The 27,885-nt window shown below is 42.2% G+C and overlaps 1 protein-coding gene across 26 annotated transcripts in view; it reads left to right on the plus strand.

Moving 5' to 3' along the window:
• Nucleotides 1–910: 910 nt before the first annotated feature.
• The window catches only part of KIAA1109 (KIAA1109 ortholog), a 226,017-nt gene continuing 199,042 nt past the window's right edge, over nt 911–27,885 (plus strand). For 23 of the 26 annotated variants that reach the window (XM_043545479.1, XM_043545461.1, XM_043545464.1 and 20 more), the window contains exons 1-3: nt 911–1,060; nt 3,115–3,181; nt 27,455–27,584. In XM_043545479.1, coding sequence (XP_043401414.1) covers nt 27,488–27,584 — 97 coding nt within the window. In that variant the 5' untranslated portion in view covers nt 911–1,060; nt 3,115–3,181; nt 27,455–27,487. Of the gene's footprint in view, nt 1,061–3,114; nt 3,182–4,495; nt 4,501–27,454; nt 27,585–27,885 lie in introns of all 26 variants that reach the window. The other 3 variants (XM_043545463.1, XM_043545462.1, XM_043545468.1) reach the window with 3 other exon arrangements.

Below are 27,885 nucleotides of genomic sequence, written 5' to 3' on the forward strand. Positions count from 1 at the left end.
AAGGCCTCTTGCATTGAAAGCCCTTGGTTACTTTGTATGGGCAGAAATGATCCTATGGCACCTCTTACAGAATTAAGAGCTGGTCCTGGGGCCCAGACCACATTTCCCTTCTCCCCATTGCTGGGCAGAGCGCTCTGCACAGGTACGTTGCTGTCTCCATGTTAAAGGTAGCTCCCTTTCATTGTTGCTTTATGTATATTTTGCGTGCAGTGTTTTACCTCTGGAATTCAGTAATATTTCAAGTCGTACATTTTTGTGTGGGTTTTGATTGTAAACACCGAACAAGTTGGGAGATGTTTAAACCTGGGCTTTTGTTTCAGGCTGCCCTATGTGAAATCTGGACCATGGCCCAGATCTGGATTCTTTCAACCATGAGCGTAATTTAGGTGTGTCCCAGAGTGGGGGTTTGGTGCAGGCCCCTCTCCGGTCACACGGACTGCATTGAGAAGCTTTGGGCAGGGGCCGGTAAATATGGACGGCAGAGAGATGCTAACAGCCATTTGCGTGGCATGGTGGCGTTCTGTGCAGCCGGGAGCCCCTGAACTAGTCATTGACTATCGCGGGCTGCAGGCCACGGCTGCCGCACCGCTGCAGCCGCCGCGCCCGCCCCGGGCAATGAACGAACAGTCTCACCCTGCACTCCCCGCGGGGCGGGGCGGGGCGCCGCGGAGGTGGCCGGAAGGGGGCGGGACTGCCTCTGCGGGAATATTGACTATTCATGAGGTCACGTTAATTATTCATAAGATAAATCCTTTGAACCGCGAAGGCATCCTCGCGCGCGCGCACGAGCCCCTACCTACCCACTCCCTCCTGACTGCAACCCTGCGTAGGAGGAGCCCCCGCAGGGCCTCGTTTTGCCATTGGCCCCGGAGGGATCCTTCCACCCGCCTCCTGTCGGACGCAGCGCGTGGTCGTTGGCTAACCGGCCCGGTTGTGCCCGGCGATTGGTGGGCGGTGCTGAGGGAGGGGCGTGCCGGCAAACCCATCCGGTGCGTGCGGCTGCCGCCGGGGCTGTAGTAAGAAGCGGGGAGGGGTGCGGATGTAAACACCGGACAATGGCGTAAGCGATGGGGCGCCGGGCTGGGCTGGGCTGGGCTGGGCTGGGGGGCGCCGGGTGGGGGTGGGGCACCCTATCCCGCCCCTGTGTGCGCCTCGCGGGGCGGCTGGCGCTGGGGGTCGTGTGAGGGGCGGGCTGCGGGCCGCCTGGGGGAGCGCTGGCGGCCGGGGTCTGCGGGGGCGGGCTGACCGCTGTGTGGGGGACGGGCGGGGCCGCTGGGGGTACGGCCTGGGGAGTCTCCTGGCCGTGCCCCGGCTGTGGAATGGGGCGAGCGAGACTTGCCTCAGGCGGTGCCTGAACTGGTGCCCGAGCAGCCCCGTGAAAGCGGCTGGACAGCTAGGGGAAGGTTTTTTTATTTCTCAGTTTCTTAGTTACCCCCTTTTTTCTGGTAATTTTTGTTGCTCCCATTTTGGCTCTCCTGAAAATTGGGGCTGTCCCCTCACCTCCTCCCTCAGGTATCCTGTGTGTTGCTCCTTCACTGAAGTGAAACTAACATTAGCCTGGTCACTTTCACTCAGTGGGCAGAGGCTGCCCCCCACCTGGCCTGTGCTGGGCAGAAAATGAAACTGACCGGCCTTACAGCAGGGTTAGTCCTGTGCTGTTGCTCCCCCACTTGGAGCCCAGGTATACGGTGCACAGATACACTCCCTTTACAAGAAGTTTTAAAGAAGGTGGTATAAATTTCTTTATCATAAAAGTTGGCTGTAATCTTAGCTTTATGAGTCAACACTTCTGATGTCAATAATTCATGGTAATAAAAACAAGATGCCATAAAACTGGATTGGAAGGAAACTGTGCAGCTAATGAGATGTGTTCTCGTTGGTATAGCTGGTGAAGCAGTGGGTGTAGGAACAGAACAACAGCACCAATAAGATCCTTCCTTATAAGATTGTCAAAATGCATGGTTATGTGGGAATCCCATGCTGCATCTGTGCTAGCCGTAACATCACATTTTATTGCACTTGTCAGCTAGCTGTGCTATCAAACCTATACAACCAAGCCATAGTAAAAACAATGTAGGTCTACTAATTGTGAATTGAAATAGATGTAACCTGCTAAGTAACTGATTTTATTTATATATCTATCCATATATATCAGTTACGACTGGAACACTTCCTAATACTAATTAGGATGACATACAAACTGACTCCTAAAAGAATATCTGTACTATCTGAAATTAGTAAGATCATTGCCTTCTTTTTGGGAGATAAAAGATTTTAGGGCTATGTGCCCCTTTGAGTTGTAAAGGTGAAAAGACAAAAAATCCAAAATGTGGAATGGAGAGCTCCTGCTCTGTGACATGCCCCACTGTGTGAGTTCTGTACAGTATCAGGGTTTCATGAATATTTGGGGATAGAGGTGGGAGTGGCCTTTTTCAGTGGCATATTCCTCTTCATATCCTGCAGTAGTTCAAGTAGAACAAACTCTCACAAAGTCTCCTCTGTAGAGCTTCTTGCATAACAAAGGAAGGAGGTTCAGCATAGCTCCTGTAGGATCACTATGCTCTGGGGTGTTTGTAGGCCAACATCCCCTGATTCTTCTTCAGCTCTCAGTAACCTTTTCCTGTGGGACATACTAATTGGAAATTCTGTGAGAGGAAGTTTGTGGAGTTTCCTGGGCTCTTTGTCCCATACCGGCGTATGTCTTCACAGAAGAAAAATTCAGTGATATGTTTGAAACAAATTGTTTTCAAGTGAGAGTATGAATTACATGAAACCATACAAGTTTAAGGACCTCCAATTTGTTTGGTCTGTACAGAAAGATTCACTTTTGGGGATGATCTTTGTCAACTATAACTATCAGTATCTCTGATCCTTTGCTTAATGATTGACATATACTAGTTGCCTTAAAAAAAACCCAAACCCCATAATTTTTTAATTTGTCTAAGATCATATTGAAATAGTTCTATTTCATACTAAACAATGTTTTTAATAATGTTATGAATGTAACTTGTTTTACACTGTACTGGAAGCATATCTTGAAAGACTAATTATTCAGTATCTTAACATTGAAAGAGTAATCGTAGTCCATATCTGAACTTTTGTTTCCCATTTTAGTAATGCCTCAGTTGTTAAAAGAAGTAGGCCCAGGATTCCAATCATAAAACTATTTTTGGACTGAACAGTGAGTAATCACTTATGGCCCATAACTTATATTATAGATATAAAGGTTTGTTGTGTATGTGTGCTGCTTGGCAAGCACAACCTAAGGTTTGTGGCATGACCTCTGTGTTCTGTAGCACTCAAATGTAGTAGATTACAGAGAAATTTAAAAACTGAAGTTTTTATTGAAGTATGAAAATCAGGAAGTTATGATAGATCCCCTCTGATATTTAATTTGATATTAAATTCTGTTTTTTACTTTGTCCATTAACTTTTAATTTTCATTGTGCTTCACAGTTTTGTGTTTAAAATATGTAACTGTATTACAGAAGTTGTCAAGATGGAAGCTGAAGGTTTGGACAGTTGGGCAGGGGAGAACTAGAGATCTTGTCACGTGGTAATAATGTGGAGAGGCGGTACTGGTTGTGCTAAGCATTTTAACAAGATGTTCAAATTATCATTGGTAAAATACTTAAATTTTAAGGAACTAATCCTGCACTCAGCTCCATATGGACATGAAGGATCAGGGCTTAAATTTGCATAATTAGGCCTTGATGCTGCAAATACTAATTCATGTGCTTAATTTTACCGCCAGTCAGTGGTGTTGTTGACGTTAATAGAAGTGTATGAAGTTAGGTATGGACATAAGTCTTTGCAGGATCAGGGCCTAAGGTTTCTAAATTGTTCATCTGTGTGGGGTGTTGAAGCATTTCACTTCTCTTGGGTATATTTAGGATGACTGCAGACTTGGGTAGACATTTTATATGTCTAAGTTTCATTCACTTGTGGAAGGTACCCTTTGCAGACTTAAGGGCTAGATACTTACCAGCTTTCTTTTTAAGAGCTTGGCTTTTGTGCTGTTGTTCTGTAGCAGAATTCACAGAAGCATGGAGTATGCAGAGCCCTGGTTATGAATAGTGGCTGCATTCTTTTTGCATGGGGTTTGGGTAGAAGTTTTAGAACTTTGAAATGTTTTCGAGGTAAAGAACAGTATTGCCAAACCAGCCATTCATAAAATCATGAAAGAGTCAAAAAAAAGAATCATGAGTTTTTTGAGGGGCAGTGTCTTTTTATTTGCCTTTTTATGTTTTAAGCCTTTAGGCTTTTTGTTTTTGTTTTAAGCTCTTTGCTGAAATCCCAAGAGTTGGAAACTTAAACTTTTTTTCTTTTTTAAATGAAAGCTAAGACTTTCCAGTAATCATAATTAAGGCTGCATGTCTGTCACGGATTCTGTGACTTTCTGTGACTTTTGCAGTGGCCAGTGTGGCAGGTTCTTGGACCAGCTGCACCGGCCACTGCTAGGGCAGTCTTGGGCCACCATGTCCCTCCCCAGCAGGAGCAGTCATTTGGGTGTGGGAGGGTGCTCAGCGCTGGGGCAGGGGGTTGGAATGTGGGGCGGTGCTTACCTCGGGGGGGCTCTCCAGAAGTGGCCAGCATGTCCCTACAGCTACTAGGCAGAGAGACCAGGGGGCTCTGCGCGTTGCCCCTGCCTGCAGGCACTGTCCCTGCAGCTCCCATTGGGTGCGGTTCCCGGCCAATGGAAGCTGCAAAGCCGGTGTTTGTGGTGGGAGCTGGCACTCATGGCGGGGGCAGTGCTCAGAGCCCCCCTGGCCTTCCCTCCCCCTAGCAGCTACAGGGACATGCTGGATGCTTCCCGGGAGCTGTGCGGAGCCGGGTGGGGAGCCTGCCAGCCCTTCCAATCCTCCTTCTCCTCCCCCCCCAGCACCAGCGGTGGTCCCGGGCTGCACGGTTCCGCATGCCGGCCCCCCCAGCACCAGCGGGGTCCTGGGCCATGCACCCCCCCAGCACCTGTGGCACCCTCCCCCGCTCCCCCAGCACCTCTGTTCCCCCGACCCACTCCCCTAGCATCTGCGGCCCCTCGACCCAAGTTTTAGTTTGGGGTATGTAGTACAAATCATGGGTAGGTCACAGGCCTAGAATTTTTGTTTACTGTCCATAACCGGTCCATGGCTTTTACTAAAAGTACCTGTGATTAAAATGTAGCCTTAATCATAATTCCAGGAGCTGAGGCTTTAAGAAAAACAGATATTGTGAGACTTGTGATAGGATGCAATGTTACTAATTCTCATAATTCTATCTAGTGACAAGAAGAGAGGTTTGTGTTAGATTGAGAATGCTAAGGAATAAGAGTTCTTTAAAAGAGAGCTCGTTTGCTATGGGATCTGGTTTTGGAGAATCTTTCAAGTACTTGAAAACAACATATAGATTATTTTTAGAGGATTTTATAAAAATCTGTTGTAAATAGATGTTTTTATTTAATTTTTTAAAAAATATAACATTTTTGGCATGTTGGCCAAGCAGCATTGTGCTAGTTTGAAAACGCTACAGTGAAACTGATGAGTCTAGTTTCATTGTCCAAACTGAGTGAAATGTAGAAAGTAAGCAATTTAAACAGCTAAAAGTAAGCTAGATTTTTTAAAAAAATAATTTGTTCTCTATGTATTAAGTTGGTTCTAGTAACGAAATTCCGAAAATAAATATATATATAGTTTTCTATGTTGATGGATTCCATTTTTCAACAGTGAAAATAGTTTAGCCTTTTCCCTAAAAGAGCTATTTGAGACATTGCCAAAACAATGTATTGTTTCCTCTTCTGTCTCGCAACAACTCAACAAACACATCCTTTCCTCAGTTCAGAGTTGTGTTGATACTGTAAGTGATGCAAAAAGAAAGTAAACAAATATGTAAAATGCCAAGTACTATTAAGAAACTTGGAAAGTAATTGGTAAACTTCCCTCACAATGCAGTTTTCTGTGAAGGAAGAACTTACTGGAAGAATATTTGTCATGTAATGTTGTTGGTAGGTTTTACACAGAGAACATGAATCCTGCTTTTTAAAGCGGTGCGTTTGTGCTATGTAAATAGAACTCTAAATGAGCCAGAGGTTCAGCTCTAAAGGGTTAATGCACATCAACCAATATGTAATTTACTGCCTTTCTGCAGCAACAGACATGATTAGCTATTATTAATTCATGATGTTATAGTGTTCTATATATGTTGCAGGACAGATTGCAGTGAAATTTTTCTTCCTTATTCAGATCTTAAAACACAAACTAAATGTGTTTTATCTTTAAGTGTAGCCTTAATAAGAAATAAGAAAAATCATGTTTAAGAGCCACAACTAATGAACAATGTGTTTTGTATTCTGTTTGACATATTGTTTTCTCTTGTGTCTGTTACACGCGTCTTTCACCAATGTGTAGTGTACATACCCATGTAGCCCCCCCCGCATGGGTATAAATAGCAATATATATGGTGAGGCGCAGCTTAGGAGAGTAAAGACGTGCCTGAAGGGTGCAGGCAGGTATGCACGCAAGTACATCCCTATGTGGCTCTCTACTCACCATGGCTGTGCCTTCCTGGCTATGCTGCCATTTTTAGCAGCGAACTGTGCTGCTGCTGGAACCTTTCCGTGCTACAGGAAAAAACTCTGGCTTCAGAGAGAGGCTGTTCCAACTTCCTGCTGCTGCAGCCGTTACCCCACCATAGGGAAAGAATCTGGCAGCAGAGAGAGCCTCTGGCTGAGCCTTTCCCTGCTGTCTACCCTCTGTAAGAGCCTTTCATGGGCATGTGTCTCTACATACCATAGTGTGGATGCAGTGCACTTTTTACTGCAGTGTGTACCTACACATAGACTGCACACTGCCACTAGTGGTGTATAATGTAGAAGTCGCCTCAAATGGTAGAACCTGACAAGCAGTTCCCATTGGAGTGCTCTTGCATACTCCCTTTGCCCCTCCCATCATCGTTCCCTGAATATTCTAAGGCAAGGCTATAAAAGGGGGTGCAGTGCTTTGGCTCCCTCAGTTCCATCCCACTGGCACTCAGTCATGGGTTATAATTAAGGTTGTGAGGAAGAGGGGAAGGGGAGTGGGAATATGCAGAGACCACTTGAAGGAGAAACAGAGGTACTTGTCAACAGAGTTCTTTATGACAGACTCTACATTTCCATTCCATGCCCACCTTCCCCTTTTCCTAGGAGCCTTAATTATAGCTCATAGCTGAGGAGGTGGTGGGAAGGAACTGAGGTGGTCAGAGCACTTTGCCCTAGAACACTTCGGAACAGAGAGGGGAGAGGTAAAGGGGGTACGAGGGTGCTCCAGTGGGCACTGATTGTCATGTTTCACCTTCTGAGCTGCACATATCTGGTGCATCCCAGGAGTGTAAATATGCAGAGGCCATCTCTAAGAACTCCAGTAACCTCCATTTACCCGTATCACAGTGCAGCCAGGGAAGCTCACAATTTACACGTCTAGATGGAGCTCATTGGGGGCAGAGGCCAGATCTTTCCTTTTTTCAGTAATGTGTTGATGCCAAATACATTTTAGAGACTAATAAATAATTTGTGACCACAGGAGGCTTCTGATAGCAGAGTTGCACCTTTCACTGGAGATGTGGTGGTATTATGGATAATTTGTCTTTTTCACTCTCCCACCTGCTTAATCTTGTAGTAGAAATATTGGAGACTGGGTGAAAGGAAGAGGTAGAATGAATAGAAAACTAAAATTGCCTCTCCCTCCCCTCCCCCTTTCTGTTTTCCTTAAGAAGCTTGTGCTGGTTTTGACACCCTATGGTAAAGGGAGCCATATCCTGAAATACTCATGTAAAGCATCCTTGCAGTTTATGTAAATGAAGAGACAGTACTAGATCAATCTCCCTAAATATAATCTGGTATGTTGAGTGTTGCAAAACTACAGATTGCTATGCTGCATTTTAACTTTTTCATAATTGCTATAGGAATTGGGAGTTTGCTCTGTCAGTAGAAAGTATTTAGTCAAAGGGAGGAGAGGTAACCTTGTAAGTTACTTAAAAAACAGCTACTACAGTAACAGAAGAGATTTTTCCGTCACTGTATTAAATCCACCCATTCAAGAGACAGAGGTTGGTTGAGGGACATATTCTTCTGTCAACCTAGCTGCATCTAGGCCTGGTTTCAACCTAAAACTTAGGTCGACCTAACTGTTTTGCACAGGTGTGAGATTTTTTTCACAGCCTTGAGCGATGTAGATAGGTCAACCTAAGTTTTAGGTGTAGATCAGGCCTAGAACATTGACTGTGGGATGGAGGGGAGATGACTAAGGTGTTCTCTATTTCCTTCACTCCCCAAATTAAAAATGCTCTCTATTAGAATTAGAAAAGTTAATCTGTGCTCTAGCTGTCAGATTATAATGTTGTTTATTCCTACAGGGTGCTGTTAGGAATAGGAAGGTATTAAAGACGAAAAGGTAACCAAAATTAGAAGAATGGGTGAACCTTGCATTTTTTCTTCTGCTGTCTTTCCACACAAGCCAAACATCTTGATTCTGTAGCTGAGAATATTAAGCAGTCATCTATATTTTCACCTTCAGTTCTAGGTCTTTATGGTAGTCTTACAATTCAGTTGTTTCTTGCTTTGCTTCAGCTGTCTGTGGCTACGCTAAGCAACACTATTCCAATGACCAAGAATGCTGGAAAGCGTCCTCTGTGATCATACTGCCACTATATATGCAGATGCTACAAAGCATTCTGCAATCTGCTCTCTTCTTCCTTTCCTCTTTCTTGAGTGAGCATTACTGCTGTGGTGCTCTGAGCTGCCAGTAATCTGATACTGAATCTGGGTCTTCAAAGGTAGCTTTTTCTGTTTGTGTGCTGCCAGTCAAGCTATTTGGTGGGTTTCTATTCTTTTGATCATATTGGTGCAGATACAAATGCTCTCTAACTGTCACATGGATTTATATTCATTTAGACAGAGCTGTCACTTTTGTAGTTAACAATGTTAACACCTCACATCAGGCGTGTTAAAATGAGGTTTGCTTTTTGTAGTGACTAATATTTCTTTTTCACAACCGTTACTAAAGCAGCTAAGTTTAGGTAATTTAAGACAAATTCTCATCCATAAACTGCCAGTTAATAGTTCAAATTTGGAAACTGGATGAGGATGAAGTATATCTCGCCAAGATTGAGTTTTGCTAGTGCTAAAAGTGAAAAAGGAGAGCACCTGATTAATACCAACACACTTCAGCCAGTGAAACACATTTTTAACCAAAATAGCAAGGGTAGTATTTCTAATTGGTACCTATCATCCCCCTCTATTCTTTCTGTTTCTAGTAGAGCTATATCTTAATATGGCAATCAGCAATGATAGGGAAATCCATAAAATTGACATAACTATAGACACTCCATTTAATAAAATAACAGCAACAAAACTCAATACATTAAGCATTAAAGGCTGGTATTGTGTTGTACAGCACCATGCAGACAAGGTCAGAAGGACATGCTGCACTCTAATTTCAAATTTATAATCTGAAGAAGCAGTTTTAACCTTTCAAATGCATCAGTTGGTGATTGATTTAACATGCCTAATAGACCATGTGGATTTCTTACAGAGAAAACAATCATGCTTTGTGAAAGATGCCTAGGTGCAAATTTCATCAGAAAAACCATAAATGGCCTGTGCAGAAAAGGGTTTTCTTCTGATCCCTGCTCCCCCATATGCGTACCATGTTTTGTTACTCTTTTGGCAGAGAAAAATGTAATTGCCAGAAATTCAAATTCTTATGAGTTGAGAACCCGGAACTATTACATCTGCAGAGTTGATAGACTCTGTATCAGTTTGGGCACTGAAATGTAGAAATACAATTTGATGTCCAGAATAACCACACTGGAATCTTTTTTTGTTAAGCTTCAACTAAAATGGTTCAGCCGTTTCCAAGAACGATATTAAGGAAAAATGCTCACCCCACACCTCCATGCAAAATTTTTTAATAGTTTTGTTGAGAAGCTTTTGTACCTCCATATTTTGGAACAGGGGCTTGGGATGGGGTTGGAAGGGCCACCCCAACATCAGGAATATGCCTCTTGCAATTCCTGTTAAAATCCAGCCAAATCTGGCCAGATTACAAGCCTCTGAATGTGGCAGTTTGCACGTGCTCGATACAGGTTGTTAGAAGCTGGCAGCTACATTCTCTGAAGATTCGATCTGTATGGAGTATGCTCCATAGCCACATAGTTCCTTCCTATGTGCTGACCAGACTGTGCATGTACCACTGAGAGATCTCTGTCTCGGGGCTGAGCAGAACTTTTCCTGCTGTTGTCCTTCCTGGTAGTTGGGTCTCCTGTGTTGCCAGGCATCAGAACTGAGAGCAATGAGATTCTCTTGTGCTCTTGATGCTCTGCCTGCTGGACTGCAAACAGCATGGAGGAGAATTAGGATGCAGCTTGACTCAAATGTGGAATGGTGAGGAAATGAGGGAGGCAAGGAAAGGAGCTGGGGATATGGGTGGATAGGTATAGAGGGGAATAGAAACAAGGGTAGAAAGGTGTAGAACCACTAAATCACACTCTCTTCCAGAACCTCAGATTGAACCTAGGATTCCAGTGTGTCAACATTCCTCTGCTTCAGCAAATTTCCCATGGGTTTCACAGCTAAATGTGTGTCATCACCCTGTAGTGGCTGTTCCATAAAGAATATAAAAGCCTGCTAATGCTACAAGTTACTTTAGTTAGCTTAAGTGGTAGAGACTTATGTTGTGATCTAAAGATTTCAACCCTGCTGATGACTCATGTGGCTGTCAATATTGGTTGTGCATCATGGAAATTCTGTTTTTTGGTTTTTTTAAATTTAGGAAATGATTACAATGTTACAACTGTAGAGTCAGGAAATGCCAGAATTAAGGTTGCCTGTGTAACTTTAATTCAGCCTCTTGTGCATATGCATTATGATACAGCCTGTAGTTACATGATCAGATACTTTGTTTTCTGAGGAACCCCTGCCTTATTCACTGTAGGTGGTGGACCTGCTGTGTGAATGAATTTGGGGTTGGTTCTCTTGGATCTCTGCCTTTTATGTTGGAGATGTTCGAACCTGTGTAGTGAATGATGCAGGGAACAATAGGAAGAGAATGAACAGGCTCATGGCTGAGGTAGCTGAATGCTGTCATGGAGAACTGAATTCTATTCCTGCCTCTGCGCAGAGTAGTACTGGGCAAGTCATATAAACCATACATTTTCACAGGTGGACACTGACGGTGTATTCTTCATTTTCTATATGCCCAGTGTGAGACACCTAGAGCAAACTCAGAGAGGTGTTGTATGTTGCCAGTTGTAACTGAAATCAATTTGGGCTGTGCTCTGAACATATGAAGTGCTATAAAATGGCCAGAACTTTGAAAAATCAGGTCCTAGATTTCTCAGCTTGGACATCCAAAATTCATGGGCAATTTTGGCCTTAATTTCACTGTGCCTCAGTTCCCCCATTTGCTAAATGGGGATAATACCACTTCACAGGGGTGTATTGAAAACTCATTAATGTTTGTGAGACACCCTGATGGTATGGCTAATGTGCCATAGAAACACCGAGAAGGAAATTAATTTTGTATTCAATGTGGGCTTTGTATGGTATGAGAGCTAAGGATTACCAGGTCCAGACACACACACTGATCGTCGGAGCCTTTGGCTCATGGGACCTCTGTAACAAGCAAGTGGAATCGGTCAACGCTATGCTCAGCTGATGTGGCAGCTCATGGTGTCGGACGTCATCAGATGGTCGAGGGATATCTACATAGGACGCATCACCGGACATCTGCAATACCAGGAGGGATGAGCTGGACTGCCGATAAGTGCAGTCAGGAAAGTAACAAATACTTTCCTCAGGGATTGTATTTTCTAATTCTCAATTACTGAGGGACAGTCTCCACTCATTGATATATTTTGCTTTCCACAACCAAATCTCTGTAAAACTTTTCATGAGTGATGTACCCGAGTATTCGGATTCTAATATTGAAACTGTATTGTTAAATCTATTCACCTAAATTTGGGTTATTGCTGATTATGCACTCTGTATCTTATGACTTTTAAAAACTAACTTTATATTTGTGGATAAGCTAAGCACTGTACCCAGATGTACAGACACTCTTTCCCAACCTATGTATTATATAATTTTTTTAAACATTAGCTTTAATAAAATAAGGGTGGAGCCGTGTACTGATTTAGGATTTTAAAGGAAGTAACTGCCCATTCAAGAAGCATCATTAATCTTGTGCATCAAATGAAAAAATAGTATAAAATCATGTAATTAAAGGCCATATCTCAATGCATACACACAAGGGGGCCGAATTAAGGTTGCACAGGCAATCTTACTTCTGGAATTCCTTAACATTTGACTTAGAAGAATGCAAAGGTTACAAACTTAGGGATGAAGGTTATAATGTAATATATGTTTGAAGTGTACCACATACTCATGTACCCTCCACCCCCAGAATCTAACCAGGAAATAATGAGTTTTGAAATTAAGTTGCCATGAGAGACCACAGTGCTCCCTGAGCTTCTTCTGAAATGTTGATGTCATGGGGGAACTTGCATTAGTTTTAAACCTTAAGGGTTGTTTTGTTTTGTTTTTTAAATACTGCGAAGTACATATATGTAAGGGAATACTTTGTACATTGCAACTGACCTATACTTTCTGCAGATGGCTGGAAAATAAAGCCATTTGCTATATTAAAGAATAGCTGAAAAATAAGATGTTCTTTCTGCTTCATTGACTGTCTCTGGATTGAGCTCTATATGAATTTTGTTAAGTGATCTTTGTGCCCCTTTATTGCATGAGCATGAAATATTGTTTGTAAGATACTGTACTTAATCTTTTACAACAGGTTTCCCTTATGTACACTACACAATATACCTTTTCTTTCAGAGGTGTTGCAAGAGTAGGTCAATAAAAACTGGAGCTCTTTGAGATCCTTGGATGATGAGTGCTGTAAATGCAAAATACTATTCTAGTCCAAATCCTGCTCAGTTTATTCATGCCGTTAGTCCCATTGACTTTAATGGGGCTACTCATTTGAGTGAGATGAGTAGCATTTGGGCTATGTTTAGGCTTGTGTGCTGCACTTATGGTAGTAGTTGACAGCCTAAGAAAAGATTATTTATTTCTTTGCATTCATTTATATAAACCCCAGACCTCCTTTCTTCATCTCATTCCTCCTTTGCATGTGTTAGAGCAGTGAGCAAGGATGTGCTCCTCATCTCAAAAGCAGCCCTGTATTAGTAACTTTGCCTAGCCATTCTATCATCTAAAAATAAAAATCCATCCTTAAGGAGCAGAAGTTCGAACGTTACTTTTATATAATTTATTAATTTGAAAATATATTAAACATACTTCAGAAAATTCTGTCTTGAATATCCAATTTATAGTTATGTGTCACTGGGGCAGTTTAATTTGGGAGGCTAATAAACTAACATCTTCCACCTAAGTCTCTGTTTGGTGGTTGTAGTAAAATTGTTTCCTTTTGATTAGCCTGTGAGTGCCCTAACAATTAATCGAAAATAACATTCGATACAAAAAATAGCCACCTCACAGCATAGCAAGCAAATAGAAATAAGTGTTTCATCTAGTAACTTAAAATAGCCAAGAAACAGATCACTCAATCCCTCCACTAACCCTAGAAAACATAGCATGGTGCTCCTAATGGACATTCTGGCCTATTTCATTCACAGAGGAAATATTATCACACACAGAGAGTAGTCTCTTGGGTAGGCATGTCTCAAGTGAGTTAATGTTTTGTAAATCATCCTCAACATCTTAAATGTCACCAGGATGCCAGTGTACACCCAGTGCACCAAGAGAACGCCCAAACACTCTTCAGTGAACAACTGGCTATATGCATACCTTGAAATGATAGCATAAGTGTCAAAGAAGACTGGGAAGCCCTAAAATAGACCATCCCTGAGGTTTGCGAGGACTCCGTTGGCCTTGCTACCCACTACCATCAGGACTGGTTTAACAATAACAACAACATTGAGATTACAGCTCTTTTGGACCAGAAGAGAGAAGCTTTCTGCGACTGGCAAAACCAACTACTGTCCCGTCAGAAACAGAGCTCTTTCCATCAGCTCAAAAGTGAAGTTCAGAGGAGGATCCGAGAAATCAAAATGGTGGGAGGACAAAGCAAAAGAAATCCAAACATCCAAACATGATATGCAGAGCTTTTTTTGTGAGACAGACTATGTACAGACCAAGCTCATGTGGACTCACACCTCTGAGATGTGAAGATGGTAGTATCCTTCTTAACAATAATGAACCCATCAAAGAGTGCTAGAAGGAACACAACCAAAAGCTTCTAAATCCAGAATAGACTGTTACTGACGACACCATCAACATCTATCAAGCGTTCTTACAACTACAATACCCACCTGTTTTATTCTGCCCCCTGTTCCTCAGACGTTCTTGTCAACTGCTGGAAATGGCCCACCTTGATTATCACTACAGAAGGTTCCTCCGCCCCCCCGCCCCCCCGCTCTCCTGCTGGTAATAGTTCACCTTTCCTGATCACTCTTGTTACAGTGTGTATGGTAACACCCATTGTTTCATGTTCTCTATGTATATAAATCTCCCCATTGTATTTTCCACTGAATGCATCCGATGAAGTGAGCTGTAGCTCACGAAAGCTTATGCTCAAATAAATTTGTTAGTCTCTAAAGTGCCACAAGTCCTCCTTTTCTTTTTGCGGATACAGACTAACACGGCTGCTACTCTGAAACCATTAACTCCATCACTCAGCATCCAATCTGGGAAACTTACCAACCCACCAATACCTGAGCATAGCAATTAAACAAATGAAGGTCCTGATGGCATAGCAGCTGAAGTACTGAAAGTGGGGTTAGAACCCCTGACTAACAAGCTTCACTTGCAGCTCTTCAAAATCTGGCGCACCGAAGAACTCCCTGTCAACTCACGCAATGCTAACAATTGTCGTCATTTTCAAAAAGGGAGACAAGGTCGACTGTGGCAACTTACTGAAGCATTGCCCTCCTCTCCATCACTGGGAAGATTCTTGCTAGAATCTTACTGAATTGCCTGCTCCCTCTTGCAGAGGAAGTACTTCCAGAGTCCCAGTGCAGCTTCAGACTATCACGAGGCACCACCGACATGATTTTCACAGCCAGGCAGATCCAGGAAAAACGTCAAGAGCAACACCAGGAGCTGTATATGGCTTTTATTGAGCTGACCAAAGCCTTCTACTCTGTCAATGGTGAGGCTCTGTGAAAAATCATGTCAAAGTTTGGCTGCCCAAGCAAATTTATCACCATTGTAAGACTCCTCCATGAGCAGATGACTGCCTCCATCCTATGCACTGGCTCTACCTCTGAGCCCTTTGTCATCTGAATTGGTGTAAAACAAGGTTGTGTACTGGCACCCACACTTTTCTCCATTTTCTTAGCAGCTATAAAAACATTAACCCAAGACTGCCTACCACAGGGCAGCGACTAACTCTGAACATTGGCAAAACAAAAGTTCTCCACCAGCTAGTCCCCAGTCAATCATCAGATCCAGCAAGGAAGATCTATATTGACAAAGAAGATCTGGAAAATGTAGAATACTTTGCCTATCTTGACAGCCATCTCTCACAGAAGGCAGACATAGATGTTGAGATTCAGCACAGAATTCGCTGTGCTAGCCTTGCCTTTGGCAGACTCTCTTGCCAGGTGTTCAACAATCACAACATCAGAACACATACTAAACTGTTAGTTTACAAAGGGACGGTAATCCCAACTCTCCTCTATGGCTGTGAGACTTGGGTGACCTACAGAAAATACCTGAAAAACCTGGAACGCCAGCACTTTCTTTGGAAGATCCTCAGCATAAAGTGGGAGGATCATTGCACTAATGTGAGTGTCCTCACAGAAGCCAACATCTTCAGTGTTGAGGCCCTGATTATCCAGCACCAGCTGAGGTTAAGCGGGCACTGTGTGTGAATGCGTGATGTATGCTTACCAAAACAACTGCTGTGTGCCCAACTCACTAAAGGAGAAAGGAAACGAGGAGGCCAAAAGAAAGGCTTTAAAGACACCCTCAAGATAAACATAAAGAGATGTTGCACCGACACCGCACAGTGGGAGACAGCAGTGAAGGACAGGGAGAACTGGCGAAGATTTGTCAGAGAGGGAACATCCACTTTTGAGACAAATCACCTTGCCATGGTCACAGAAAAATGCCAGAAGAGAAAGGAAAGACAATGGTCACATAGCAATCACGGCCCAATCGTGTCTTCCAGCACCACCTGCAAAGTCTGCCAGTGAGCCTGTGGCTCAAGAATCTGACTCTTCAGTCACCAAATGACCCATGAAAAACAAAACTTGTAAAAGAGATCAGCCTTGACATCGAGGGATTGCCAACGATTCACAGAGGGAACAATATCATGCACAGAGAGAGGTAGTCTCTTGGGTAGATATGTCTCAAGCCAGTTAATGTTTTACAAATCATACTCAACATCTTAAATGTTACCAGGGTACCAGTATGCAGCCAGTGTAAATCATGGAACAGTGCTGGTCTGCTCCCAGTGATACACATTGCTTAAGTTGGCAGCTGTATTTAACGTGTCTGGTGTAGCCCCATATAGTTCATATTGCAGTTGTTTAATGTTGAGGAGTCAAAGATGTGGATAATGGTAGCGATGTCTGCATCAGTTGGAAAACATCTCTACCTTTTTGGCCAAGCACAGATGAACAAATTGTCTTGGTCACTGCTGTAATATGATGGCCCAGAAGCTGCTTGTGAGCTAACATCATCCCTATGTTGTAAACTCAGGAAATTAATAGTATCACTCCTCTGATTGAGGGTGTTTGTTCTGTATCTATGCCATCTACTTCAGGTGCATTTGCAGCCAACCATTGTTACTTCAGTCTTATTTAGATTGAGCTTTGGTCAGTTTGCTCCCATCCATGCTCCATTATTAGTTGATATGCTTGACCGTAGCATGTAAGTCAAGAAAGACATCTAGAAAAGAAAGCTAGGTATCATCTACATACGGAAAACAACTCATCCTGTGCTTTGTCACTAATCCTTCTAATAGTCACATATACGCATTAAATAGGAAGGAGTGATAAAATGGAACCCTGCAACATTCTACAGTTGGGAGCCCTGGGGAAGCAGATCAGCTGCCCACAGCTACCCTTTGTATTATCTCTCAAAGAGAAGACTGAAGTCACACACAAGTAGAAGTTGAGTCACCACCTCATTATTAACACTGAAGGCACATGACAATTGGAATACCTTTGTCCGTTGTCAGACCATTGACTAGCACAACCAGTTCAGTCTCCATGCCAAACCCTGGTTTATGTACACATGGAGAAGCAACAAGGAGATCTGAGTCATCTGTGTATTGAAAATTGTCACCGTAATCTTATTCACAATTTTAAAATGGAATATTAGATCTGACAGAAGTTGTCCATGTCAGTGTCAATTCATGGTTTCTTAAAAGGCCACACCATTGCTCTCTTCAGTAGGCATTCTGCACTCCTTAAAAATGTTAATCTCAGACAACAATAGAGCCAGCACTTTCCCATTAGCCTACACCATTAAAAATATTCTTTTGCTTTTCACTTGCCACAAAATTTTACTTTCAAAACAAAACTTTATACTGCAACCAATTGGCTCCTGTACCAGATTTCCACCACCAGCACATTAGTTGTTGTCTCCACTTGTTGCATGCACTTGTTGCATACTTAAGTCAGGTGACCTTGTAGGATGTCTACAGGTCTTCCATAATTTCATCCTACAGCTTTATCCCAGTGGTGGGAGAGTCGGGAGAGGGAGACTGTGTGTGTGGGGGGAATTATTATAAATGATTTGTGTAGCAGTTCTCGTCTTAAAGTTAAAAATATTTGTAATGCTCTGTAGAATATTTTTCGTACCGTTCTGAAAGGTTTGTAGCACAGTATAATACCATTGAGCAATTGGGTTTGCCATTGTGACACTATTTGTTACCAAGACATTGTAATGTAACAAAGGTAAAACCAGCTATTATTATTATTATTTTTTTTTGCTTATATCGTCTGTGACGTTCCATTTCATTGTTTGCTGACCTTTTCTTCCCTCCTGTCTGGGAAGATAATGTAGTGTCTTCTCCCAGAATCAGTACTGAAAATAGATTTTTTTTTTTTTCGTATTCTCCATCAGAAGAGATATGAAAGAAACTGGTAGCTGTTTCTCTCTGTGAGACTGAGCCCATGTTTTTCTAAATTTCCAGCAGAGGCTCTTGATTGGATAGTTAACTGATAGTATAGGTAATGTAGGGGGGGGGGGGAAACCCTGGGTAAATCAAGTGTTGATTCCCAAGTTAGGCTATTTAAAATACCCACTATTGCAATGACTATATGAAATGTTATCCTATCAATAGTATTAGGTTTCATATTAATTAATTTTTGTTGGAGAGTGTCAATCTCATAAAGAAGGAAAAGTAAGACTGCTTGTTAGCAGCTGTCTTTAAAGAAATAAAGTAGTATGACGTTGGCAAAAGCTAAAAGATAACATTAGCTATGCCTTTTTAATATTGCTTTTCCTGTGAGGAAAAGCAAGTTTATGACCAATAACATGAGAGGAAGGAGGGAAGGCAACTGAAATTACAGCTCAAGAAAAATATTGCTACATAACTACAAATATTGAGTAGTACTAGTCCTCCATGTTAATGACATCTAATTAATGTAATCCAAGGTAGAGGTGATTTATATGTAAAAGGCTTTTGAACACGTGCATAGGTTTTGTCTTTGGGAGAAAGACTTTTTGGGAAGACAGACTTGGGTGAGATGAATTTAATTGCTGTTTTAGAATGTGTTTTACACAGAAATATTTGGCCAATCGCTGATTTGTTTTTTAAACTATTTTCTTTGAGGTTTTTAAAGTATAAAACACTAGACATAAATAATGTAGATCAGTTTTTTATAGGGCTGCATGTGGTGGAGTGATTACAGCAGTAGGAAGTGGAATTCATTGATTCTATTCCCAGCTCTGTCAACTTTCTCTATGACTTGAGGCAGGTCAGTTCTTTCTCCCTCTCCCTCAGATGCTGTAAGGCTAAGTTTACTGTCTGTAATGTATTTCAAGATCTGATGAAAGGCTTGATATAATTGCAAAATATTACTACTTGCTAAAGAAAATATCAAACATATGTTACAACACTTTACACTTTCCTTTCAAAGTGCTCTGTGACCTTTTAACTAATGGGCAATATAAATAGAATTCTCTGTGTATACTTGTAAGGATGGTAGGCAGGCAAATTATTTCCATTTATAGATGGGGAGGAAAACTAAAACACAAGCATATTCCCCAAGACTGGAGTCCTGGTCTGTACCAGATACTGGGACATAGTGTAACTCTCACACCTCCTGGGTGTAGTGTTCTGTCCCATCTAGTGGCACTGAGACTACTGAGAGAGAGAGATAAAATACATCTGCTCTACAGCCTTAGCGAACAACCATTTGGCTTTTAGCTCATGTGGTAGAGGCTCATGCACTAAGCTCTAGAAGTCCCAGATTTGATCCTGCCTGCTGACGACCGGGCTCTGTTGGTGTTACATCCCGGCTTTCAACAGGGAAGACTCTGAAGCTCAGGATGCGCTCCCTCAGCTAGGGGAAGTATGTAACCCACACACCTTCTGGGTGTGGTGTTCTGTCCCATCTAATGACATTGAGACCACTTAAAGAGAGAGATAAAATGTGTCTGCTCTACAGCCTTAGCTAATAGGCAGTTGGCTTTTAGCTCATGCGGTAGAAGCTCATTCAGTAAGCTTCAGAGGTCCCTGCTTCGATCCTGCCCACCAACGACCGGGGTCTTTCGGCGTTACAATTGCTCTCTTTGTTTTGTCCATGACGCACGTTGCAAATGGCTATTTATCCATTGTTCATGGGCAGTAAATTTCTTGAGTCCATTTTCTTAATTCAGAGAGCACAGTGTATATTAACAGACACGCTTACAATTTTTTAAAGTTCATACCCTGCAGTTCCTTTTGGATTGTGCACTGCTCTGGGTTTCCTAGGTAGCAAAAGTAGTCAAGATTATCTCATTCTTACCTTTTTCTCTTGGATGCAGGCCTTGCCACGGTTAGTTACTTAAGTCTGTCATCTCCAGGTTGGCTTATAGCAAAGCGCTTTATGTGGGGCTACCCTTGAAGATTACTCCAAAGCTTAAGCTACCTCTTACCTGGTAGTGCTTTTTGTGAAGAGCATATTAAATCTGTGCTCTATGGACTTAGCTGGCTACCAGTGGTTCCGAGTGCCTTTTATAGGCTGTCAGAGGTGGTTTTCTATAACCATACCAAAATCAATCTTTGTGTTTTACCGTGACAGTTGAAATCAGGTGGGATGGGTTACGGTGGAAGATCCATCTTCTTAGATTAGTCAGAACCTGTACTGTGGAACATGCTTTGCTCCATCAGTCTGAAAAGTCAGTTTGAATATCAGGGTATGTTGCAGGACCTATCTTTTTACTGAAGCTTTGTTTGAAGATGGTTTAAATGGTTTTGAGCTGGTGAAGTTGATTTTAGAACTGAGCTTTAGTGACTGAATTATGGTAGGTGCATATGTAATTAATCAAAAATTAAATACTGATTTTGTGGTGATAGTTGTATCAGTGCAGTCAAAATGTTGTATAGGGCTCTCCTGTCAAATTAACTAGGGGAGAGGGCCAGAGCAGAGGAAAGCAGAGAGTTCACCTTTCGGGGAGTCCTTCACCATAATGAGCAAAGGGGTTTAGTCTCCAGAACCTGTAGAGCTCTCAAAATCCACACAGGTCTTGGACTTTCTGAATACCATAAGGATGGTACTGCCAGTGCAGTCCACTTTCTCACTGTACCTTGAGGTACAATCCTGTTCAGAGCAAACCCTTGAGGCAGTGTGGTTGTGCATGTCTTGCAACTTGAATCACTGACTAAATGACACACTTTGTCTCAGTTTAATGAATGCCCTGCAAATATTTAAATATTCAATTTGATAAAATATTGAAATTAAAAATAAGTTATAGCCCTTCTTGATACAGGGACTGTGACGGGGTGTATAAAGCCCACACTACATCTGAAGGGGTTAAAGAGCAACTCTGGGCCCAGATGACCTTGGCCAGCCACGCCTGCAGAGCATGCTCCAGCTGGAGGTGAGCTTAAAAGGGAGACAGACAGCTCAGAAGGGGGCTGACAAGGCAGGGAGAAGGACCTGCCCTGAGAACTCCTCAGGAAGGGGTGGGGGGAGAAGAGTAAGGACTTGGCAACTAAAGGCCTGGCCCCCTAGCCACTAGGTGATGCTTCCTGTGAGCATTGGCCATTATAAATGCACAGTGTAAAAACATGCAAGAAGGCAGTTTTTGTGGGAAGTGAAAGTATAGGGGAGTGTGCTTTTTGCTTTGCATGCACTTTCTTCTTGGCTTAACATCTGGTAGTTATTTAACTTTTTCAATATAAAGAGATTTAGTAAAATCACAGTTAACCTAAATTATTAAGAATTTTTTTGTAAAGACTGAATTCTTCATTATCATACTTTTTCACTAATTATACATTATGTTCTTTACTCAGCTTAGTCCCTTTTCATTTGCTAATTCTCGTGAATTTAGCACATTGCTGCAGTATATGGGGTTGCAAGGGTTGACAGGTGTTTAAACTTGAACAGCTTTTATTAATTTGAATAAAAAAGCTAAACTTTTCTACATCATTGGATTACTGCAAGGACCTTCCCTTCAAATCATGTTTACATAAAATAAGTATTATAACTGACCAAACATACCCTTTATTTTTAAATAAAACTGAAAAGTGTGAGTCATTGTAAAATCAACTTCTCTAAAGGAGTGTTAAATTATATTTAACATTGGTCATACAGTTTAGGTCTTGGTAAGTAATGCCAGAAAACTACAAAATTTAAGTAATTAAAAAGTATTTAACTAGTTGTTCTTAAACCTAGATAGTAATGAAATAACTTTACAGTTATTGGGCTGACTTTTCCCTTGATGGATGATTCTAAGTAAATAATTGAAATGCGTTAGAGCAGGGGTGGCCAACCTGTGGCCCCGGAGCCACATGCGGCTCTTCAGACGTTAATATGCGGCTCTTTGTATAGGCACCGACTCCAGGGCTGGAGCTAGAGGCGCCAACTTTCCAGTGTGCCGGGGGGGTGCTAACTGCTCAACCCCTTGCTCTGCCACAGGCCCTGTCCCCACTCCACCCCTTCCCACCCCCTCCCCACCCCCTCCCCTGAGCTTGCCATGCCCTTACTTTTCTCCCTCCCCCCAGAACCTCCTGCACACCATGAAACAGCTGACTGGGAGTTGCGGAGAGGGAGGCACTGATCCACTGACCTGCCGGTGGGCGGGAGGTGCTGGGGGTGCAGGAGCTGCTGAGGGGCTGCTGATGTGTTATGGTGGCTCTTTGGCAATGTACATTGGTAAAGTTTGGCTCCTTCTCAGGCTCAGGTTGGCCATCCTTGTGTTAGAGGTTGAACTTGCATCCACTACTTCAGTAGAAACAGGAAAAAGCCTTGCACTTGTGTTTTTTGAACTGTTAGGTTAACTAAAACATGGTTCTAGTAGATGAAATGAAAACACAGTGGATGTTGTATAAGGCACTCACATTACATTATCTGATATTTAGTGTTGACTGTTGCCTCAGGCTGTATCGTGAAGGGTAGTAATGATGCTACTTCTGAAGAGTTTTAGGCTTCTAAACTGTTGGCCTGCATTATATTTAAGGGTAATGAGTGGAAGATAGGGCTGGCTGAACATATGGAGGAGATCCTGTTGAATCTCAAAATGCTCTTTAGCTATATTAATCACTAAATAGCCTTCCTTCTCAAAATTTTGCTCCTACCTCATGCATCCCCAATACTCATCCTCTTTGGAGTTCTGCTAAAATGTAGATATATTGGTTTCTAGGTAGATTGCCTTATAATAATAAATAATATATTTTTACGTCTTCCAACTGAGAATCTTAATCTGCTGAATAAGAGTTAATTAAGACTCGGCAACCCTCTGAGGTATGATATGGGTATATGCTTATTCTCAATAGACAGATGGAGAATTTGAGATACAGAGAGGTAAAGTGAATAGCCTAAGATCTAACATGATGTCAGTGACAAACCCATGAACAGAACATAGATATTCTGACTTTCAGTCCTCTGAATGAGCCAGTAGACTGCTAATCCAGGCGCAACAATGTTCTCATGTTGGTAATACTGTTTTAAAGGGCAGAGATTCATTCAGTCCTGACAGATTATATTTTATTTTTGTTTTGTATTCATCTTTTCTCTTGGTTGATTGTTGAGCCATGTACTCTAGTAACATTAAATATGTCCACTGCTTGAGTAGCTTGCTCTGGTGAGTGATTTTTCTTCTTCCTCTAGATTAATTCTTTCTTGTCCTTTCTGTCACTCAACATGTCTTTTCATACTAGTGAAACTGAAAATAATCAGAATGACTAATATTCCGCTTGATTCTTATAGACATGGAGTGCGTATGTTACCTAGGAAGAAGATTGATTGGGAGGTAACGAATGGTCTTGGTTTTGTGACAGACTTTGATGTCTCTGACAAAGGTGAAAGATCTCATTTCTACACTGATTTTCTTGAAACATCACCTAATTACATGGTCACGTTGCAGTGCGTAGCTATAAAACTAATTTGAAACTCTGAAATATTGATTCTGACTTTGAGATGTAATTCAAGCTCTCTCAGCTTCAGAGTTCTTATTTCAAAAATTGGAATGTGCTACATAATGTCCAGAAGTGGGAGGCTTTTATTTGTGTCAGTTACCTCACATTTAAATAACCTATTTTCCTGATTGCAAATAACTTCTCCAGATACACTAGTTGTAATGGGTCCATGTTTCCAGCATGTGACTGGGTCCATGTTTCCAGCATGTGACTGGTGGGAACGCTGATAGCTTTGCAGTTTTTGGACAGGTGCATTCTGTTTTCCTGGAAAGCCATCAGTTTGCATTGGTCTCTGTAAGGAGAAGGGGAAAAGACAGTGTGGCAGATGTGAAACATGGAATATTCAAAGATTGTTGTATCAGCTTTATAAGTGTTATATGTATCTTTATGGCTTGCTAGTGATCATATTTCTGGCTCAGTGGGTGAGTTAAAGGGATGTCCTGCAGGAAGTAAAATCAATGATGGATAATTAATGCAAATACCTAATGCTGTAACAATGTAAATATCAAGTCTTTTTTGAAGTTACGCCTTCAAGGGAAATAGTATATACTGGTTTGACCTGGTTCAAGAAGCCTAAGAATACAAAATACTTGAAACTGCATAAAGTGACAGACCTGATCTGAAGAAGAGGGTCACTTGCACTTGATCCAAGAACTGACTGAGTCTGTGCCCAGGGACAGGCCCTGTAGGAGGGTCTGAAGTACTTTAGTCCTGTCAGGGTTTTCTCTATGTGGAGGTTGGGTGACTAGAAAGCTAGACATGCATATAAGCTGTTCGTTTGTATGATATGTTTTGTCTGTAATGCTTTTGTTCTGAATAAATAGTACTTTGCTTCATAAAATCAGACTTCATGAGTTAATCACAGTAAATTGCAGGAGCCTGTAGCCTAAGACCCAGGTCCCTGAGAAAAGGGACTGCTAGAGGATTGAGACCTAAGAGGGGGTGATCCTTGAGGAGGCCACAAAGGGGATAAAAGTGCTACTAACTCAGGAACTGTGACACACAGTCCCTGTCCCCTGAAGTTTATGGTGTATGCTGGATAGAAAGCTGAGGCAATATTCTAGATGATAATTACTGGTGGAGACAGTGCAGCTAAGTACTATCCTGGTGGGATGTAGCATTATTTCTATAGCTCAGTGGTTTTTTTTGAGGCAGTAAACACCACGATGCCTTACATTTTGGCGTTTTTGTTTTATCCTTTTTCAGTTTGGGAAGTGTTTCTTTCAAGTATTGGTAGTGGTGATTCAAATGTTAATTGACAACAGACAAAACCCAGGGGAGAAGTCATCGCTTTTAACCCATTAGTGGAGCTCTTTCTGATGTTTTCTGGTCTGCATATTCAGGAGCTTTCCACCGCAGGACGCTGTGAAGATTGTCCTACCTCTCAAGGCAGCAGGAGTTTCAGTACTGAAAACATTAAGTTGTCCTAGAGAAGAAATGCTTATGCCAGGCAGCACTGAAAGACACTACTCAGGGAAAATAAAGCATGAGCAGATACTAAGGAGATAACACATAAAGCAATCTCCCATTGGGATGTCTTTCCTCCCTTCTCCCCCCGATATACCTCTCTATGCACAAATGTAGTTAGCCTAAGGGACTGGAATAGATGATCTAAGTATTAGACCATGTTGCCATGGCATCTCCTCTCAGCTCCCGCCCATGCTCCCATGTGTATCCATCCATCTAAGGAACTAGCTCTTTTGTCCATCCACTAGCAATCATTGTCTTGTTCCTTTTCACCTTCCATGAGAAAGGGGTCAAGACAAAGCATTTCTCTCCCCCAGCACATGGAATGTGAGGCAGCCTCTGTGGCAACCATCCAACCAACTTCCTAGATGATAAGCTTGCTAGGAGCACACATCTGAGGAAACTTAGTCTTTTCCTTCTCTGCACCTGTGTATTAAGGGTGCCGCTGTGACCAGGCCTCTATGTAGGGAGAGGTCTAGTGTTGGAAGAGTTGTAAACTTCCTATCACATTAGTGCGTGGTGGTAACTCTTGATGCACACAAAGCGTGATGGCTATGAAGCGCTTGGTGCCTCTCAAGGGATGCTTTCTAGGACAGCTTTCCAGGTTGTTTTGTGCATGAAGCTTTGGGCTGATGAGACTTTGGAAAGGAAAAATCTCTGGAACAAGATCTTTCAGCCTTCAGGTAGCTGAGCATGTCTGCTTGTGTGCATACAGATCCTGATTACAGGTGCCTGAATCTTCACATGCTTGCTCATTTGGAGCTTGATGTAGACTAGCGAAGTTGGGCAATTTTGCATACATGTAACTGTGCACTCACCTGGCAACTGAAAACCAAGCTGGGGTCTTCAGGGTTGGGGTCCCAGTCTAGGACTCTAATTTCTGGGTTGGAATGAGGGACTGAGAAGGGAAAGACATGAAGCCATCTTCTATCATATTACATTTTTAGAAAGGGAGGAAAAAAAGAGAGGGAAGAAGTCTTGTCTTCATGGCTGCCAGGCATAACTTCCCTGAAAAAATTATGGATTATAGGCTTGACTTTTTTTAAAACATTTGGTGTGGAAAAGTAATCACTGAATGGGTGTGCAAATGGTCAGAGATGTATTTAACTGGTGCACATACACTTTGGTGCACCTGCCTTTTTGAAAGTTGAACTGTGCATTTCTGTTTGGCATTATGAATTTAAGAAATTCAAAGAAAAGTCATGTAATATGTTTCTGAGCTATTATATGCCATAGTGCTTAGTTGGTGTCTTGAGGCACAGTGCTGAAAGCGAATAGATTTTTTTTTTTTTTTAAATTCACCTGGAGAGTATACTAATCCCTGTGAAACATACTGTCTGTTACTTAAATCTGCTCTGAAAGCAACACTGTAGAAGTGAGTTTCCTGTGTGTAAATGTGAAAGGTACAGTCTCTCTTATCCACATTTTCTTGTAATGCTTTCCTTGTTGCGGGTTAACTAATTTAGTATATATTAGTTGCCTTTACGTTGTGGAAGGATAACGTTTTGTGGTGTAACTTGTACACTTATACGCTTGCTAGCTACTAGATGGGTCCTCAGTCTTGCTACCCTGTGTGGGAGAACACAATTCATGACTTGGTTCATTTCCATTTTGGCAGAGGTGGAGTGTGCTCAGAAAGTATACTCACTGTAGCAGGAAAAAGCACTTTGTATTACTCAGTAGTGGCTCCTCAGCAGACACCAGAGTGGCTGAAAAGGTAGCTAGGAATCACGATGAAGTTAAAGGGAAAATATTTTGGTGCTCTGATGCTAAAGTTTTTGAAATAGTCTTGGCCAGTTATCTTCCCAATCCTCAGAAAGTAGGTATATGGGGAACTCTACAATCTTGTACGAGGTTGGTCTGCCTTGTATGGGGTAGAGCAGTGGTTCTCAAACTGTGGGTTGGAACCCCAAAGTGGTCACAACCCCATTTTAATGGGGTTGCCAGGGCTGGTGTTAGACTTGATGGAGCCAGGGGCCAAAGCCCAAGACCAAGCCCCACTGTCCAGGGCCGAAGCCCAAGCCCCATTGCCTGCGGCCAAAGGTGAAGCCTGAGTCCCACCGTCTGGGGTGAAGCTCGAGGACTTCATCCCTTAGTGGCGGGGCTCAGGTCACAGGCCCCGCATCTGGTGCTGAAGCCAAGGCTTCCGTCCCCCTTCCTGGAATCGTGTAGTAACTTTTGTCGTCAGAAGGGGGTCACGGTGCAATGACGTTTGAGAACCCCTGGGTTAGAGTATGAATGTGAACTCTTTTATCTTCTGGCTTATGTGAGAGCTAAACCCTTATGAGTTCTTTAACATAGTTTTGTGTGGGAACTTTTTGATAGTTTTGCTGTGCTGTATTATTCAGTTTGGAATCTTTCTCTTTCAGCCCTTTAGACACTGATACAACAGCAATCTAGCAATGGAACAAAAAAAAAATGACAGTATTGTCCCAAGTATCACACAGTTGGAACACTTTTTGACAGAACACGACTCCAATGTTGTTTGGCTATTAGTTGGTAAGTTGAATATATTCTGGTTTTGTTAAATGTTTTTTGTGAATCCATTAAACAAACATTTCTAGATAGTACTAGATACTTTTCCTGTAGCTCAGGAAAGTTTATGCTCAAATAAATTGGTTAGTCTCTAAGGTACCACAAGTACTCCTTTTCTTTTTGTGAATACAGACTAACACGGCTGCTACTCTGAAACCTGTTATATAGCATCTGTTACCCAGAAAGATCCCAAAATATTTGCAGATAGAAGTCCCTTCATTCACCATGCAGCTGTTTAGTAGCACCCAGCAACACTACTACACAG

This window comes from Chelonia mydas, chromosome 4 (genome assembly GCF_015237465.2).
Source record: "Chelonia mydas isolate rCheMyd1 chromosome 4, rCheMyd1.pri.v2, whole genome shotgun sequence".
In the NCBI taxonomy this organism is placed as follows: domain Eukaryota; kingdom Metazoa; phylum Chordata; order Testudines; family Cheloniidae; genus Chelonia; species Chelonia mydas.